At 30.6% G+C, this 17,734-nt stretch overlaps 1 protein-coding gene and 1 long non-coding RNA gene across 3 annotated transcripts; one reads left to right on the plus strand and one right to left on the minus strand.

Moving 5' to 3' along the window:
• Positions 1-30: 30 nt before the first annotated feature.
• On the minus strand, positions 31-17,195 carry LOC145332901 (uncharacterized). 2 transcript variants are annotated; one of them, XM_080178005.1, is made up of 15 exons: positions 17,049-17,195; positions 16,231-16,298; positions 15,256-15,340; positions 14,407-14,523; positions 13,974-14,111; positions 12,975-13,160; positions 12,673-12,769; positions 12,200-12,329; positions 6,469-6,670; positions 4,680-4,749; positions 4,102-4,154; positions 2,951-3,024; positions 1,994-2,203; positions 1,489-1,626; positions 31-785 (listed from the first exon to the last, which is right to left on the minus strand). In XM_080178005.1, the coding sequence occupies exons 4-6, from the start codon at positions 14,442-14,444 to the stop codon at positions 13,019-13,021; spliced, it is 318 nt and encodes a 105-aa protein (XP_080034131.1). In that variant the 5' UTR covers positions 14,445-14,523; positions 15,256-15,340; positions 16,231-16,298; positions 17,049-17,195; the 3' UTR covers positions 31-785; positions 1,489-1,626; positions 1,994-2,203; positions 2,951-3,024; positions 4,102-4,154; positions 4,680-4,749; positions 6,469-6,670; positions 12,200-12,329; positions 12,673-12,769; positions 12,975-13,018. The 2 variants fall into 2 exon arrangements, with proteins under 2 accessions (XP_080034131.1, XP_080034132.1); XM_080178006.1 differs by lacking the exons at positions 31-785; positions 14,407-14,523 and having other exon boundaries at positions 830-1,626.
• On the plus strand, positions 14,241-14,835 carry LOC145332902 (uncharacterized). Its single transcript, XR_013884371.1, has 2 exons — positions 14,241-14,379; positions 14,794-14,835. It is a non-coding gene; the product is annotated as an uncharacterized LOC145332902 (long non-coding RNA).
• Positions 17,196-17,734: the final 539 nt, after the last annotated feature.

A 17,734-nucleotide genomic window follows, 5' to 3' on the forward strand; every position in this document is an offset into this window, starting at 1 on the left:
AGCTTTACTGGGGAAAAATCCAACCCATACTTTAAATTATGTATTTATTCTAATGAAAATAAAAGACTATAAAAATATTATCAAAATTAGACAAACTTAAAACAATTTAATATAATTTTTAAGTAAAAAAGCATGTATAAAGACCTATTTATTAAAATGGGGAAATAAGATCTATAAAACGAAGACCCTAAAAGGTAATGTTAGAGACAATAACCCTTTTAATAGAATGGTCATAGTACAGCTAAAAAATTATTAGCAAATATTGTCAATATAAATTAACATTAGTAAAACAACACAAGAATCATAAAATTAGAGGTTTCGTGATAAAAAACTAAATTAAAAGAATGAAAATTTGTAAAATTAAAGAGGGCATCGAAAAAACATTACTAGAAAAACTAATTTGAAACCAATAGTTTAATGTATTCTTGATGTAAAATAAAATAAAATGTGATCTTACTAATTTATGAAATGAATATTGTAATTTAGTTGAGATATACACACACTTTTAAATGCAAAATCTTAATAATCAGGTCGCCAATTTCTATAAAACATAAAAATCAACAAAAAAATGAAAGTCATCCTTTTTGTCTCTCTTTTTTCCTAAGGCTTCAGGCCTATAAAAGTAAACCTGGAAGAGAGAAACAGTCAGTCGTTATACGGAATTACTATATCACACTGACTCTTTTCAAAAATTCTAAAATTTAAGGGAAGACTCCCTTCTCTTGCTTTGGAATTTCTGGAGGGTCCTGGCGGCTCAAACTTAGGATTTTTCATTTAAAACATACCTAAAAAATAAAAAGTTTTGTTAGATAAAATTCATAATACTTTGTTAAATAAATTATAGAATATCATTTTGATGTTGGTCAATTGAGATAAATTTAAGGGTAAGGCCTTCTTGGGGCCTAAAAAGCTTAGGCATCCGGACGGATAGTTATCTCCAAGTTTTGTTCTGAAGAGAACTCCTATAAATATTTTTAGAATAAACAATCAGAGTGTGCATTTCCTAAAGACGAGAAGTTATTAGCCGCGGCTGTAAAGTCCCGCAAATACAGCGTCACCGCTCAGGGTGGTTCTACCACCTGTATTTGTCAGGGCATTCCCGCCTATCCCAGCCACGCTCAGGTGGACAATTGAGAGGATTGACAATGGCTGATAATTTTTCAGGAAGGACAGCTCCAATTGAAGGGGTAAATAGCGCGTGTATCACCATAAGTCGCAAGTCACTACGGGGCTAAATAGGGATAACATAGGGAGATACGGTGGTAGCTCAGCTACCAACGGTTGATGATAGCTCGCTATCTGACGGCCGATACTAACAACCGGATCCTCCCCATGCTTCTGAAGTCCAGGAAAGTTGGAGATCGTTATCTATTCGGACAATTTAACATTTTCGGATTAGAACTTTGAATAAGTTCACGTCTTAAAGGTAGTTTTACTTTGCTAATACTCTGGAAGATCGGTTCGGAGCTAGTCTAGTGATTTTCTTACCTGACAAAGGTACCTAACAAAGAACTTCACGCCTCACGGGGATACAGGCAGCAGAACGGAATATTGTAGTCATGTTCGCATGACTCTAGTAATCACAGTAGATACTTTCAGTCCAAAAGTGTTGGCAAAGTTAGTTACCTAGGAATAAAAAATTCTTAGACTAAATAACAGTATAAAGTTATCAGTAATACCGTTTTCGGAATAGGGCTTATAAACAAAAGACTATCCCTTAAGTGTATTTGGGTTTAGGATCGGTGTAAAATAATACCACCATTCTAAGGTTAAATATACTTGTCAAACAGGGATTAATGCGTCGCTGATCTGGAAAGGAGACATTGGTGAGAGATTGTAGTCCTGTGTGAAGTAGTGATAAAGGATTACATTTGTCCCTGGAACCCGGAGGCGACCCATAAAATTGGTTCCGTTACCGGATAAACCCAGGTAAGATTTAACTTTTTTTTCTTTTAGGTGGGATATTGGCTTAAGGCCACTAAATAAGTCTTACCAGTAAAGCATCCATAAAAGCACAGCTCTTCATTGACAAACAATCATTCCATGTGTAGTGCAGCAGAGCATAGGCCACGCACAATGGTGCTCCATTTATCTTTGATTTAGGCCTCATTCCATGTGTAGTACAGCAATGCATAGGCCACGCACAATGGTGCTCCATTTATCTTTGATTTAGGCCTCATTCCATGTGTAGTACAGCAATAACCTAAAATGGATGATATTATTATTGATCAATTAGAAGATGAAATATTAAATCCTCCACCTTATAATCCAGAATATGAACCTGGATTAAATAATGCAGTAAATCATTATCTAAGACTGGAGGAAATACCTAGTGTTCATGTTAGGCCTGAGATTCACTCAGCAACAGCAATGCTTGTCTTAGGCAATAGGCGACAAAATCGCATATTAAATAGGCCTCAAATACATTTACAAGACATTCCTCCCATACATGAACATGAGCCAAATATTCAAGTAATAAAACAAGAAAATAATGGAAATAAACCCCAAAATAAAAAAGTAATTAAACCACCTTCAGATTTTTCGGGTTATGAGTCAGAATCTAGCTATTATAGTGAGGATTTTGACAGACAAAAAAGTAAAAAACATTCTAATAAAAGGCCTGACAGAATGTATGATCCACTTAACCCACATGGCAATGAGGACCAAAGACGCCATGAACAACATCATGATAGACATGAAAATCGTTATAAACACGATAAAGACAAAACTAAGTCAAGTAAAGAAAGACAAAATAAAAGAGACAATAGTGACAAAGAAGACAGGCATAAAGACAGACAGAACTTCTCTATGCCAAGGAGAATGAATAGACGTGGTAACAGTAGTGGGCCTAGCTCTAGTTCTAGCTCTTCAGATACAGAGTTAGATAGAAGGACTCCATCTACCAATAGAGATAACAGAAATAGAGAGACAAAACAAGAAAATAACTTACTTGGAAATACCTTATCTGAATCTCAAATGTGGCAACTCAAACTTCTTCTTCATGAAAATACATCTACCACTGACCTAAATACAGCAAAAATAATTAATCTCATACCAAATAATTTAGTGTGGGGCAGTTGTCAACACGAACGTATTCACAGACAAGTCAAAATATTGGGTAAAATCCCACCCCAATATGGAGAAAAAACTAACCCTTATACTTTTTTTAGCACTTTTAAATATTTGGAGGAATATGAGATTCCCTTTACTCATAGTTCCTACAACAATATTCTTATTCACTATTTTAATGAAGAATCAAGAAATAAACTAGATATGCTAGAAATAGATCCTAATGCCCTTAGTGCTCAGGATTTTGTAAAATCGATCCTAACTACCATAGGTGCAGAATTACTCAACCCACATGAATATGAAAAACAATTCTACAATTACAGATTCACTTCAGAGGACCAAGACAGACCAAATAGAATAATAATATATTTGGCAGCCATGTTGCAAAAAACAGGCAACAGTCAAGAAAATCAAATGGCTAAACTTAGGGAGAAAATATGTACCTATTTGGTACCACCATTATTGCAATCTGCATTTTTGACATCCACTAATGTTCCTTACATTACTAAAGAGACAATCTTAAGCTGGTTTAGCAATAACAGAAGCTTTTATAACTCAGCCATTGAGAGAAAAAGAAAATTAGACAGACAAAAAAAAGGAAATGTAAACCAAGTAGAAAAGGAAAAAACTTGTGAGCATTGCCAAAAGCCTCACTATTCTAGATACTGTTTAAAACATCCAGATGAAGCAGTTAAAAAAGCAAATATGGAATGGTGGTATAAAAAGAATAAAGAAAAAGCTAACAGTACAGTTTGCCTATTGTGTAATTCTGACACCCATGGTAGTGAGGAGTGTTTCACTTTCCCTAATGTCACTCTCTCCAAAGAACAATGCCCACGCTGCTTAAATTATGGTGTATCAAGACTATACCATCCATTGTCGGCGTGCAAATTCCCGCCAACAATGGAAAAAAACTAGTAGGGCAGCCGAGTATTTCTCAAGAAAGCAAAAACATACAATTACAGGTAAAAATACCACAAGTTACGGATTCTTGGGACATACCCGGCACCCCTATTCTAGAGAAAACCTCACCATTAAATCAAACTGGTCCCAAATTCAACATCTCTTTGTCCATTCAGATAAACCTGAAAAATTCAGATATTGATTATCAAAATGAAAATATAAAAATTAAGAATGTTGAAGTACTAGAATGTTCGACTACCCAAAATAATGTCAATAATAATACCCAAAATAGTGTAAATAGTAATAATACTAATAAGCTAATAGAAAATATATTAATGGAAAGTCAAACATCTAATACTTCAACATCAAACTGTTCGTCTATAAACAATGATTTTAAAATAATAGAAAACTCTATTGTTAATAATCCAATAGATAAAATTAATCCGCCAATAATTATCAATATAAAAGAAAATGTGACTAACACAAAATTGGATTATATTGGCAAATCCACTAATTACGCGACGGATCAAAAAATAAGTCAAAAAATTGAAAAATTATCTAGCAATAAAATTTCTGTTAATTTGTCTCAACAATTGCTATGCCCAGAGGTACAAATAGACAAAGTCGATTTAGAAAATAATTTGAGGCAAAAAGAGGAAATAGACGAACAGACAAACATCAGTAAAATAGAAAGCAAAGAAAATTACCCTGAGGATTTAGATGAGCAGAAAATTGACTACTGCAAAACTGTACAGTCTTCTTACAACACTGACATATCTGAAAACAATAGAATTAAAGAAAAATCAAATTTTAAAAGTGCATTGTGCATGAAAAATGGGGCCAGAAACACAAAGGCTTTATCATGGCTCCAATATCTTGAAGACTTTCCTTCTCAAAATAAATTCATGACAATCATGTTAGTTCTACTAACAAGTATGGTGATTGGTAGTACTCTTGCGTCATTTGGCTTATTATTTTTTATCATTGCATACATTAGTATGTCAAATGAGAGACTATTACTCATTGCCATGACTGAACGCGGAACCAACAGGATTGATATGAATAAGCATGAAACAAAGCCGGAGTTTAAGCCAATTAAATCGAGCAACCGTTTAATTAAAACCCTAAATAAAATAATTAATGTTTTAAATTATATTAGGGTTTATCTAGCTAAAAAGATAAGGTATAAAATAGCCATTATCCAAACGTTTTAAGAATCTCCAGATCCCATTCTTAGAACTATACAATGAGACACAGAGTTTCATTAGTAAATTTATAGTATAAATGTATAAAGAGCATATTATCTGATTTCCAATTGCATAGACCTAGAGCGTTGCAGACGAAAAATAATTTCATTAAATTTTGCTTTCTAAGTTTAGCTGTTTAATGCTTTTTACTGCTTTTAGAAAAAGAAAGGGACAATTTTAGTGAAAAATTGTCATTCCTGTCTAAACTTATGTGAAGTATCTAAAACTGCCATTATACTCATAATCATCTTTTCTGATTTACAATACTGCATTTTTAAACCTAGTTATTTGTGATAAGACATTTTTCCAAATGATATGAATACTTTGTGGAAAATCAAAATTATCAAGTTTTTAGTGACATCTAGCGACAAATGTAGAACTAATATATTGCAGATGTTCCCAAATTTAATTTTTTCCTGTATTTACGTTGTTTTCGATTATTTTTCCATAAATGGTTGAGCTCTCCCTTGTGGGGATGACAAATTAACTATGTCCTTATTTCAAGTATTGGGTTATTTTCAGTTTCAAGAGATCAATAGATTAATTTCAAAATAATCTTTAACAAATGAACAGTATTTAAACAAAGCAAAAACGAAATTAACTAGGCAAAATGCAGAAATCATTATAACTGAAACATAGATGTCCAAGTAGAGGGGTAATGGTGTATTTATCCCTTACACCCCTCAAGTTTTTAAATATCTTACATTACTAACATATAGAAATCCTCATTTTACCCCCATGTTAAGTAAAAAGCTTGGGCGTCCTTGTGTTAACATTAGTTTGCAATTTGCTCTTGGTTCTTTTGCCAGCACCCGGCTGTATTTACATTTTTGAATGATTCAGCTTATTTCAAAGACCCAACCAAAAGTCGTGTAAAAGGTCTTTGAAAAGGGGTGGTTGTTACATATACTATTTATTGCTCTATTTACATTACTTTAATGTTTTATTTATAAAAGGCAAGAAAAAATAATAAAAAGTTTGAACAAGAATAGACATCATTATAATTATAAAGTAGGACAATTATGTGTGCTTAATAAAATAAATAAATTCAATAGAATATTAAAAAGCTCAACAGACGACAATTCTAGTCCTAGAGCAGATACGCTATCTAGTCTGTAACAAATACAGACATATCTAGTTTTGTAGCAAAAAAGAACATACAATCAAAATTATAAAATAACTCCCCACAAAACTGCAGAAAACACACAACTTAGTTATAGAATAATTTTGCTTAAAAACCTTCCTATACCTCCATTAGTATCCACAAGCCCTTCACACTTCTGCAGACAAATCCGGTACATCTGCATACTACAGGAGGCCCCAATGGAGAGTAAAACTGGTAGGAATTTCGCAATTTTCTCAGCTGCCACCAATGCCATCTTCTTTTCAGTTCACAGTTTCAGTTTTCTCAGCAAATTTCGAATCTCCAAATACAATTACAGACACAATACCTAAAAATAAAATACAAGAATTAATAACAATTAAATAGATAAAGCTATTAAGATTTTTTTTGCAGTAATAAGAAAACACCACACAATAATAAATTAATAGTTGACAAAATTTATGAACAGAAATGTGTCATCCAAAATTACAAGGCCTTATTAAATAAGCACGAACTTAATCCCAAAAGAAATAAAAATTTCCATAAGAAAAGTCTAACTAAATCCAATTTCCATAAATTATGTGTTTATGTAGCAAAATAGTCCAACAAATTTATCATCCATTGTCTTATCCCTTTAGATCCTTGTATAATTAAATCCAATTTTCATTAAGTATGAGTTAATGTGTCTTAAATTTCCAACAAAATATCGTCCATTGTCTTATCCCTTAAGATCCCTGAAAATAAGCCTAATTTTAGCTAATAATTTTTATGAAAATGAATTTATAAATTCTGAGGTTTATGACCTAGTTCTGAACACATGTGTTGATTTTTAGACATGTGTGTTAAAAATCGCTCCAAAACATACATTTAATTCAACTTTTTACAAACTTTTAAATACATTAAATTGATTATCTTGAATTTTCAACTACAAATTATACAACATTATAAGACTGAACTGATTAGGCTCTCTATCTGGTATAAGTTTGATTTAAGTTTCACTTTAGACTTAAAGATTTTATCTTTTTTTTTTGGCTTTACTATGATTTTAGGTTTCAGTTCTTTTATTGTATGTCCCCAGCGGGAATTTTGTAGTTTAGGCGAGCGCTAATTAACCCCTAAAAAGTTATCTCTATCCTATCTCTAAATTGATAATCTTGCAATTTTTAAATATTTTCTGCCTATACTTTTTCCTAAAAAATACAAAATAAATAATCTCCAAGTATCCTCAAACCTCATATAGTAATCTAGGAAAAAATATTATTCGTCGCATCGTATTATAGACAGTTTCCCGCTGACATTAAAATGAAAAATTGCTAAATTAATTTTTAATTAAGTATTGGTTGAAAATTATGTACAATTCGATGCTATATACTAGCTTCAGTGTAGCTGAGAACCGGTTCTAATCCATCGGATATTACTTGGTCTCAAAGCATTTTTTCACATATCCTGTTATCCCTGTACCTCCAGGAAGTTAATTTTTTTTGTAGCATATAATTGAAAATGTTTAAATAAAGGCCTTTTTGTTATGTGTGGCAAAATAAAGAACTTTTATAGCCTTAAAACAAAGGATTTCTCATCGGATTATCAAACTTTAAAATCATCTCAAATATAATCTCAAAGAAATTGAAAAAAGAATTCTTGTTTCACTAAAAAACGAAATTTTCTGCTTAAATTTTAATAACCCCAAAATATGATAACTTTTTCTAGATGTAAAGGATTTGAAACTAAAATGTCTTTTTTTATACAAATGTAAGTAACTTAGAAATTCATAAAATAAACAATATTCAATTTCCAGTACAATAACAAAATCAAACAGGGTTTCAACAAAATATCCAAGTAACTTCAATTGGCCAATTTTTCTCCCATATATAGATAAAATTGTTAAATAATAAAGGCGAAATATTTCTTTTAAAACAGTCCAAAAAAGAGTCAAATTTAAATATGCAACGTGGATTTCTATTGTTAAACAAAAAGTAAACTGTTTGACAGTTATTTTTTTTCCTTAACTGTAAACCGATTTTAAAAACATAACCCTAGCTTTGATAAAAAGGACATTAGCATACTACACTATCTCTGATTTTCATCTTTTATAGACAGAGGGGTAGTTTTGTCAATAATACGAAATTAAAATATGACATTTAAGATTTAAAACCCAATAAAAGTTAAAACAAATAAAATCTACAAAAGTTTTTCTATTTTTAATTCCTTTTTGCAAAGATATTTAGGACCAATTTGAATACAAGTTTTTATATTTTTGCAACTGATTTCTTGCTGATTTTTTTTTTACAAAACCAAATGTCGTAGCCTTGTCAATACCTAAGCGGATAAGTATGCCCAAGTTTGAGTTCCAGATTCATCATCTACTAGCTCCTAACAAAGTAGCTGATTCTGATAAAAACAATCAGCCAACCATTGCTCTTGAGCTTGAAAATTAGTAGATCTACAGTCAAATACGTCAAGAAACCAGCCTTGCATCATACAACACAAGTCATCAGACGTTTATCAGATGTGTATCCACAGTATCCTAGCAAGATTCCACCTGACTTGGACTGGAATATTCACCAACAGCCATAATACCAGAAATACCTAATAAGAAGCTACGGATCTCATAACCTGTTACAGCATTAACCTGAAGAAACTCACTGGTCTTAAACAGTAAACACCTTACTGTTGCTAACTCTACAACACCATCAAAATACATAATTTTAATGTAAATCATTACATTTTTGAGCTAAGGATTTTGACAACGGGGGTCACGCGCGCCCGGTAGAAAAATATCACAAGCAAAAGTATCAAACTCCTTGTTTACATTGTATTCAGATTTGTAAAAAATATCTTAATTTTATACTTTTTCCTAATTTTTCACACATTGATATCAGTAGTCTTATAGCAAATCTTGTCCAAATTTTTACAATAGTTGGGTAGTGTTAGAGATAAAAATCATAGCTGTAGTCGATGTTAAAATAAGAGATAGCATTGTGGCAAGCTAAAATGATTAACTATTAACAACCTTTCGTTCTCCTATAAGCTAATTAAAATATTGTTCATACTTTTCTACAGCACTAAGCATCTATGGCATGGTAAAAGGTTTTAAGAACCAAAATATGAGTTTAAGTTTTTCCCTAAGAATATTCTTATAGGGGCGCAGCCAATAATTGTATCATTGTGCAAAGAATAGGGCTGTTATGCTTTGAAACTTGTATTTCTTGGGATGTGTAGATAAAATGGCGAGTTTTTTTGTTGTATATTTTTGGCCTAAACAAAGAATATTTCTAAATGCAATTTATTTTGTTTTGAAACTAATTGTTTATGGAAAGTAAATTGAATTTTTATAGTAAAATATGAAAAACCTCATATGATAAAAACTTTTTCTTCTGGTTCTAATATTATTAAACTGATAGATAGTAAATTAAGGAAATGCTCTGCTCCGTAATAATGAAATAAAAAATAAAATTTGTGTTATTTTCATATAATTGACACTTCTAGGACACATGTGGATTTTTAGAAACACATGTGGCTAAAATTGTTTGATTAAAATTAAAATTAAGAAATGCAAATTTGACAAGCATATTTAAAATAAGGGCATATTAAGAACTAATTTCTAAATAAACTTAGGTAGCCTAATAAACATTTACGTTCAAATATAAAAACTAAACTGTTAATCCATTTTTTCCATATATAAGGAATATCAAAATTAAAAAATATTTAAGTAAAGATAAATAGCTAAAAAATAGCAAAAACAAAAAAAAGATCTAACCCTGAATACGCCACTATTATTTTTAACCCAACACAAACACACACAAGCCTAAGATAAATTAATAACAATTTCTAAGATTTAGGACAACTTAATCTTAAATTACTTTCTAACATTTTTGAAAGCAGTTTTTAAATCGATTTGCCTAAAAATAAATTTTTTTCCTATTCTCTTTAAAATAGGAAGATAAAAACGCCGAATAATTTTCTGTCAATTTTTGGCAAAATAATAGACAATTATTGGAAAAATTCGTTTTCGTGCGCATAAAAACAATCAAAATTTTTGCGTAATAGAATAGGTTTTAAGCTATTTTTGTAATTTTTTCATTTCTTTACATATCCTCAGTGTTTATGGTACGATTTCCAGATTTTTTTTTAGTTGCAAAATAAAATTTCCTGTTGTTTAAAGAAAACAGACATGACGATCAGACTTCCTTTTTGCAGGTTTTTGGCTATTTCTATATTTTTACATTTTCCCCCATATTTTTGGTATTTTTGGACCAGTCTTAAAACTCTTTAAGATATCATGATCAAAATAATTCTTCCCATAGTTATGAGCATCCTTTATGTAATTTACTTTGACCGACAACATTATATAAATAAAAACAAGTTTTAGTGTTTATTTTACCCAATAAATCAATTAATAAATACACTACAAATCTACTTGTAAATATTACCATCAATGACCTTTTTGTGTTTCGCTATTTATAGATGTTGTCATCCTTGTTTTGCTACATTTAAAATATTTACTTCACTTATAAATCTTCTTTCTTGTAAATTTATACATAAAAAGTTACAATTGCTAAGCCATAAAATTTTAAACTTTTAAAATGAACAAAAAAAAAAAAAAATATAAGGTCATTTAAAAACAAATGGGAAACTACACATATATGTTTTAAAGCAGCAATTTTACACACCACAACTCAGCTGTTTCCCAAGCCACTTAGGCGGAACACACACGCAGGCTATATAGCTCTAAAATACATTATTCAACATCTAACAATAGGCACACACACACACAGCCTAGTTAGCTGTAGAGTACACTTTGCTAGGCCACTAAACTACACGCACAACCAGTGCCACCTAGGCACACACACACACACAGCCTAGCTAGTTGTAGAGTACACTTTACCAAGCCCCTAAGCGACACACAAAACTAATGCCGCCTAGGCACACACACACACAGCCTATTTAGCTGTAGAGTACACTCTACCAGACTAAACAGCGACAAGCACACACCTGCCCACTTAGCTGAGAAAAAATTAAATGAGAAAGCAGAAATCAGCTGCCTATTTTTCTTCTAACCAAATCAATTACACACATACACTAGCCTGGATAGCTAAAAAGCTAACAGCTGAAATAAAACAACACTATTAAAACAAACTTACAAAAAACTCTAAATTAAGAAAATATCAAACAAGCTGGATGGCACATGCACATTTCACACAACATAAAAATAAAATCAACATAAATAAACTAAAACTTTACTTATCAATATTTTTTTACACACACCTTGATTTTTCACCTTACACGACACTCCTTAATAAAAACAAAACACCAAAGCTATCAGTATAAAACAAAAAAGCGATATTAATTCTTTCTCTCTTTCTCTCGACCCCTCTCTTTATCACTTTCTTTCACTCTTGTCTTAAATCTATAAGTCAAAAGGCCAATGTCTCTTATGTCAATTACTCTATAGAAAGACAGAAAATAATGCCTTATATGTTTTATACAGAATGATATTAACAAAATAAATTTAAGTTTTTAAAATATAAACCACCCTCCCAACTCCCAACAAAATGAACTGAAAAATAAAGCAACTAATAAAAATCATTCTCAAATTTATCTCTAACTTATTTTAAAACCCCTCCAATTGAGCGAAATTTTTTTTTGCAAAGGGGGAGAAGTTATTTTGCTAAGCAAATAACTATCTAATTATAAATATATCAGTCACATTAATCAAAGCCTAATCTTTTTGCTTCACCTAAAATAAGAATAAGCATGCATGTATCTTATCCCCCAAAAAATAATTAAGGGGTCTTTTTTTAGCTTCACAATCCTATAAAAAGGGATGGGAGCACCATAGGCCCTAAAGGACCAAAATAGAAGCAAAAGGAACACTTACCTAGAAAATCAGTGTACAGGCTACTCCGTCTGCAATCAAATATAGGGCGGTCTTTCACCAGTTACTTGATCAGCAATGCAATGTTGGAACCACAGTTGTTGTATTAAAACTGGGAGCCGAGTAGATATGACTGAAAAAACAGAAAAAATAAATATTAAATCAAGCTAAAAAATATTCTACAAAATATAAGCTGTAAATAAGATTATTTAAAAAAGAAAAGCACACAGAAAATAAGCCAAAAGACATTCAAACTTAGAAATTACATCTAAAAATCTTAGGATCTAATTATTAGCACTATCCCCTGGTTCTACTCTTGTTCAGAATACTTTTTTTTCTCATCATAAAATCCATTATAAATATAAACCAATTTTTTTATCATTCTATGAAAACTTATACAGCTCATAAATTACGAATAAATAAAATATTTTAAATTAATACCCATCTAAATTGAGTCTAAATGATAATATCATTACCTCATAACTGCTATCTTAAGTAAATTTTGTACACCAACAACAAAGCCCAATAAGTGAGAAAACGGCAGAACAAATAGCTAAACAGCTACATGATAATCTAAAACAAAGAAAAAATAATTGTAAAATGAGACAACAATGAATAAGACAATAGTAAAAAACCAAAAAACTTTGTAATTAAAACACCATTATTTTAAAATTAACAACAAGATAAAATTATTAGTTGTTTTGAAGAAACACAGTCTCTTATCCAATATTAAATATGAGTTCGATACTTAAAAATTCATCAAAGAATTATAACTTACCAAATAAAATAACAAAACCAAATTAGAAAGGATCTCCTACATCGTCATCCCACAAATTGCGGCAAACACCACGCTTCTTGGAACCTTGTTCCAGGACAGGAACATTCTGCTCCATGTAGGTTGTCTTGGCGGATAAATAGCGGCCCAAACAAATCCCAAAAAATCTCATCTTCTTTCTCAAAACAACTGAAAAATAAGAACAATTAAAAAATATTAAAATAGCTATACAATTTTAGAAAAATCAATCTTTTAAGTATCGGTCTAATACTCCATATATCTATTGTATCATTAAAAAAGCTATAATTTAAAAGTGAAAGAGGATGTTGCTCTTATGATGTAAAAAACTTGGCAAGGTGTCTAATCACGTTGTCGTCGGTGTGCAGTGCATAAATCTAAAAAACGTTTTATTCTTTGCTCAATAGTCTTTAAAAATTGGAAGAAAAAACAGCTTTTTGGACCACAACACTACCACACCACCTCCTAAATTAAATCAAGATATCCATGTTTTTAAAAAATGTAAAGCTAAGATAGATACACACTCTACTACTTTAATTGGAACAATAATAATATTTAATAATTTTATTTCAGGTTTCTAACTCTTTTATTATAGGATAACACCAGAAAAAACAGCTAGTAATCATCAATTTCCTAGGATCCGAAAATGGAGAACCATATCAGTCTCATACTTGAGACAAAAAACCAACGAATGACTGTTAAAAACTAAACTACTAAAGACTTCAAATATTTTGAAATGGTCCATTTTTATCTCTTCCTAACAAAAATATTCAAAAAAAGAAGACGGCATTTAAAAAGTTTCGATATTTTCAATCAACCTTTTTCTCCCCCTGTAAAGAATATTAAAAAACTTTCTTTTTTTCAACTATCAGAGAAATAGGGATAGGAAACTCAACAGAGAGCTGAAAAATTTAGGTGAAAAACACTCAAATAATATATATTTCCTATTCATAATTTACCCATTACATGCAATGATATACTTACTTTGTATGTGTACCACAACCCACTAGTTGGAGATGTAGCAGTGCGGCAGGTGTCCCAGAATGAACAGCTGACAGTGGAGCAGTCAGGGAAGCTTTCAATACTCGTTTATTCAGGTGGAATACAGCGGTTCTAAACAACCTAAAATAAAATAACAAAATTAGGTTGTTATAAATGAACTACAAATAAAACAATAAAGTATAATACATAAATAAAATACTAAAGTTTGCATTGCTTTGTTAATTTCTTTTTAAAGTCTTTTTTCGATTTAGGGCTTTTCAGAATAGTACATTTCATTAAAACAATCCAATGGTTCATTAGTCAAAGAATGAAAAACTTACTTACATAATTAGGTGATATTTGGATAGGCCGCAATCTACACTATAACTTTGATTCCAAATTTCATTAGGTAGCTAACCAATCAACAACATTTTACCTATGGTTCTTCGTGCTCAGGCTTTCCTTCTGATCCATCACGAGGGGCACCAACAAAGTTCTCCACTAGAGATGGGGAGGGCAGATCCACTCTTCTTAGGTTCAGCTAATTCCAGGCCTTGATAATATCAAATTAAGCCCAAACTTTTAATGGACTACAATGCTTTTAAAGTTAACTTGGAGGCTGTTACGGTACCCATTTATTGGTTCTTTACAATTAAATAGGAACAGTGAATTCAATGGAATCATATCTTCAATTTTGGTTTAAATGAAATCTTTGCATGTACGGCTTCGCTGGGTAAATGAACTGACTATTTTAATATTTGTTTTACCTTGTATCTCCGCAGAGACAGTTTAATATTACATTTTGAAAACTTTTTCACGATAGTTAATTTAACCAATCTTTTCTTAAAAGAAACAAAATAAGTTGTTGAAAACTACTAAAATTGGAAATAAAAAAGTTCAAATTGTTTTTATAAATGCTTTGAATTGATTTAAATGCGTATTCTGTACTAAAAAATAACAATTTTCTTTAAGTTTTTATGTAGACTGTTTTCCCTTGCTCTTAGTAAGATGGCCGACGGGCGACGTTAGACTGATACAACGAATATAGAGATTTGAACCTTTTGCGCGTCATAGGTTAATCACATATATAGATTGGATAATATTTTTCTCATTTTTATTTTCTACAAAATTAAATATTCTTTGCTAAAAATGAATTTGAAAATAAAAATGGCTTTTGCATTAAACAATTACATTTTAGTATAAATTTAAGTTTTGTAAGTAATTAACATTATTTCCGACACTTAATTTTTGCTCTGTGGTGAAGAAATAGGTTGCGTGACTTTACCTTGACATATTTTAAATTATTAAACTTTAGTCTTGTTAGGGAAGCCTTCTCTCAGTCTTCGTGGGGTGATTTGACTGGATTCCTCCTAAATATAAAACAGTATGGCTACCAGGGAAACTTATACTTGTATTAATAATAAAAGAATTAAGACTCTATGACAATCTCTCAATATTTAACGCCTATTTTGGGAACTTTCTGATGACTCATGACATCGAGAGATTGAAACTAATAAGTGAGAACAAAACTGGGAATATGATATTGCTTGAAATTTATGCAATAGCAACTAACTTTAGGGTCTTTTTGACTGTATAGTCGGGTTTTTAGCTATTTTTTTTTATAAAAGGACTTTTTAAGAGTTTATTATTTATATCTGAAAGGATCTAAGTAATTTTTACAAAATTAGAACCGACTATGAGATAAATGTAAAATACTTCATATACCTACTAGCGGTTACGCCCTTAGAAGCCTCTAGGGGCAATTAATGTGTGAGGTCTTTTCACCCATAATAGTTTACAACCTTCCATAGACATATAAGAAACTTCATTGTAAAGGTGAACCATATCGGTTCAGCGGTTAGCGAGATCTTTCGCTACAGACAAAAAAGGCTTACTACTTTATAAAATAGGATAAAATCAATAAAATATGTAGCTTTTGCTAACGCGTAAAAAGAACTATAACAGTTTAAATAAAACTGCTCTATAACTAGAAATAAAATAACAAAAGTAATTGTTGGAAAAATATTTGGCCCATAACAAATAAACTGAAACAACCCAGCTGCTCTTTAAAACAATTTCCCAAGAAGTTGATGTGGACCTTATATTTTTTTCAACACACATAATGTTATATAATGTACAACTAGTAGAAAGGAGATGAATATGACGAGGCTATCATATTTGTCCACTTGACATTAGTTCAATATAGTAAAACTAGTGTTTTAAAGGTCAAAAATAAAAAAGTTACAAATTTGATACTTACCAAAAATTGAGAGCCCAAACTACGACTACAATCAAGAACAAAAAACAGCCAAACTACTGCAAAAGGGCCTGAAAAAATAAGAAATTCAATTTTTAGATCTAATCAAAAAAGAATAAATCCAATTTTTAAAACACATAAAATTCAATCATTGATAAATAATTATGTTCAGGTCATAATGCAGGAATATGATTGCAATTTTATGGAAAACAACATTTTAAAAATATTGTTTCTTTAAAAATACATATAAAATTTAGTCTAAAAAACATCTGTTTAGTGAGAGATAAAGGAAGGACTAAATATTATATAATAAAAACAAAGCATAAGATTAATGACCTTAAAAAACGAACTTTCGAATAAAACAGTAATAAAATGACCAAATTTGTATAAAAGATAATTAATTAATGGAATGTCTTTCTATTTTTTAACTCTTCCCGATAGGAGTGGATTAATATCTAAGAGATAAAAAATATATAGACAAATAATATAATGATGTAAGAATAATTTATCGCATCGTGTTATAGACAGGTTTTCTCTTACATTAAAATGAAAATATATAAGTATAAAACCAGTTTTGTTGAACTCTAGGGGCTAAAGGTATTAATTTTTTTAATATTCGTGGGAAGTTGTCTGTAATACGATGCATTTCATGACTTTTAGAATGGGTGAGAGCTGGTTCAAATACAGCGGATATTAATCGGTTTCGAAGCCGAATGTCCATTGTCTATGAAACCTCTTGGTTTAACTTGCTAAATAGTCGACGCATGAAAAGACATTAAATTATAGCTTTAAAAAAAAAACATAAACAAAATTTAGTTCACCAGTAATAGTGTGCTTATTTCTTCTTTAGTCAATTCTTTATCATTTCAAAACTAAGCACATTTTCACCATGGCAACACCCGACATAAAGCAAGATAAATCTAAAATATTCACAATGTTTATATTAAACTAAGATTTTCATATTTATCATATCACGAAGGCTCTTATTAAAATTTATCACCAATTTTTAGGGAAAATGACAAATTATAGCAACAAATGATCTAGCTTTCTTATTACTATTTCTCACTTTAAAGTGAGCATAAAAAAGCAACTTTTAACTCGTATATTTCCTTATTTTATGTTTAAAAAATGTTTTTAGCTTGTAGTCTAAAACCTATACAGTGTCGCCATGCGGTAAATAAGAACTACTCAAAAATTAACGCGGCATCCATAAATTAGTGCGCTCACCAATGTAGGTAAGACGACATTAATGTTTTGGTATAAGTTTTTAAGAGCCTTCAACTTTTAATGTAGTACATAAAGACATTAATTGAAAAATAACTTAAAATCATGTCTTAAAGCCATAATATTATATAAAAAATTCGTCTGTGCCAAAAAACACAAAAAAAATTATTAAAATGGTAAACAAATAATATTCTATGATTTAAAACACCTCAAAAACAAGGCTGTATGAAACACGGGTCATTTTTAGCCTCTTGAAACGTGTTATAATCGAGCTTTTCTTTTT

This window comes from Acartia tonsa, chromosome 11, assembly GCF_053477335.1.
Source record: "Acartia tonsa isolate MP-2025a chromosome 11, ASM5347733v1, whole genome shotgun sequence".
NCBI classification, from domain to species: Eukaryota; Metazoa; Arthropoda; class Copepoda; order Calanoida; family Acartiidae; genus Acartia; species Acartia tonsa.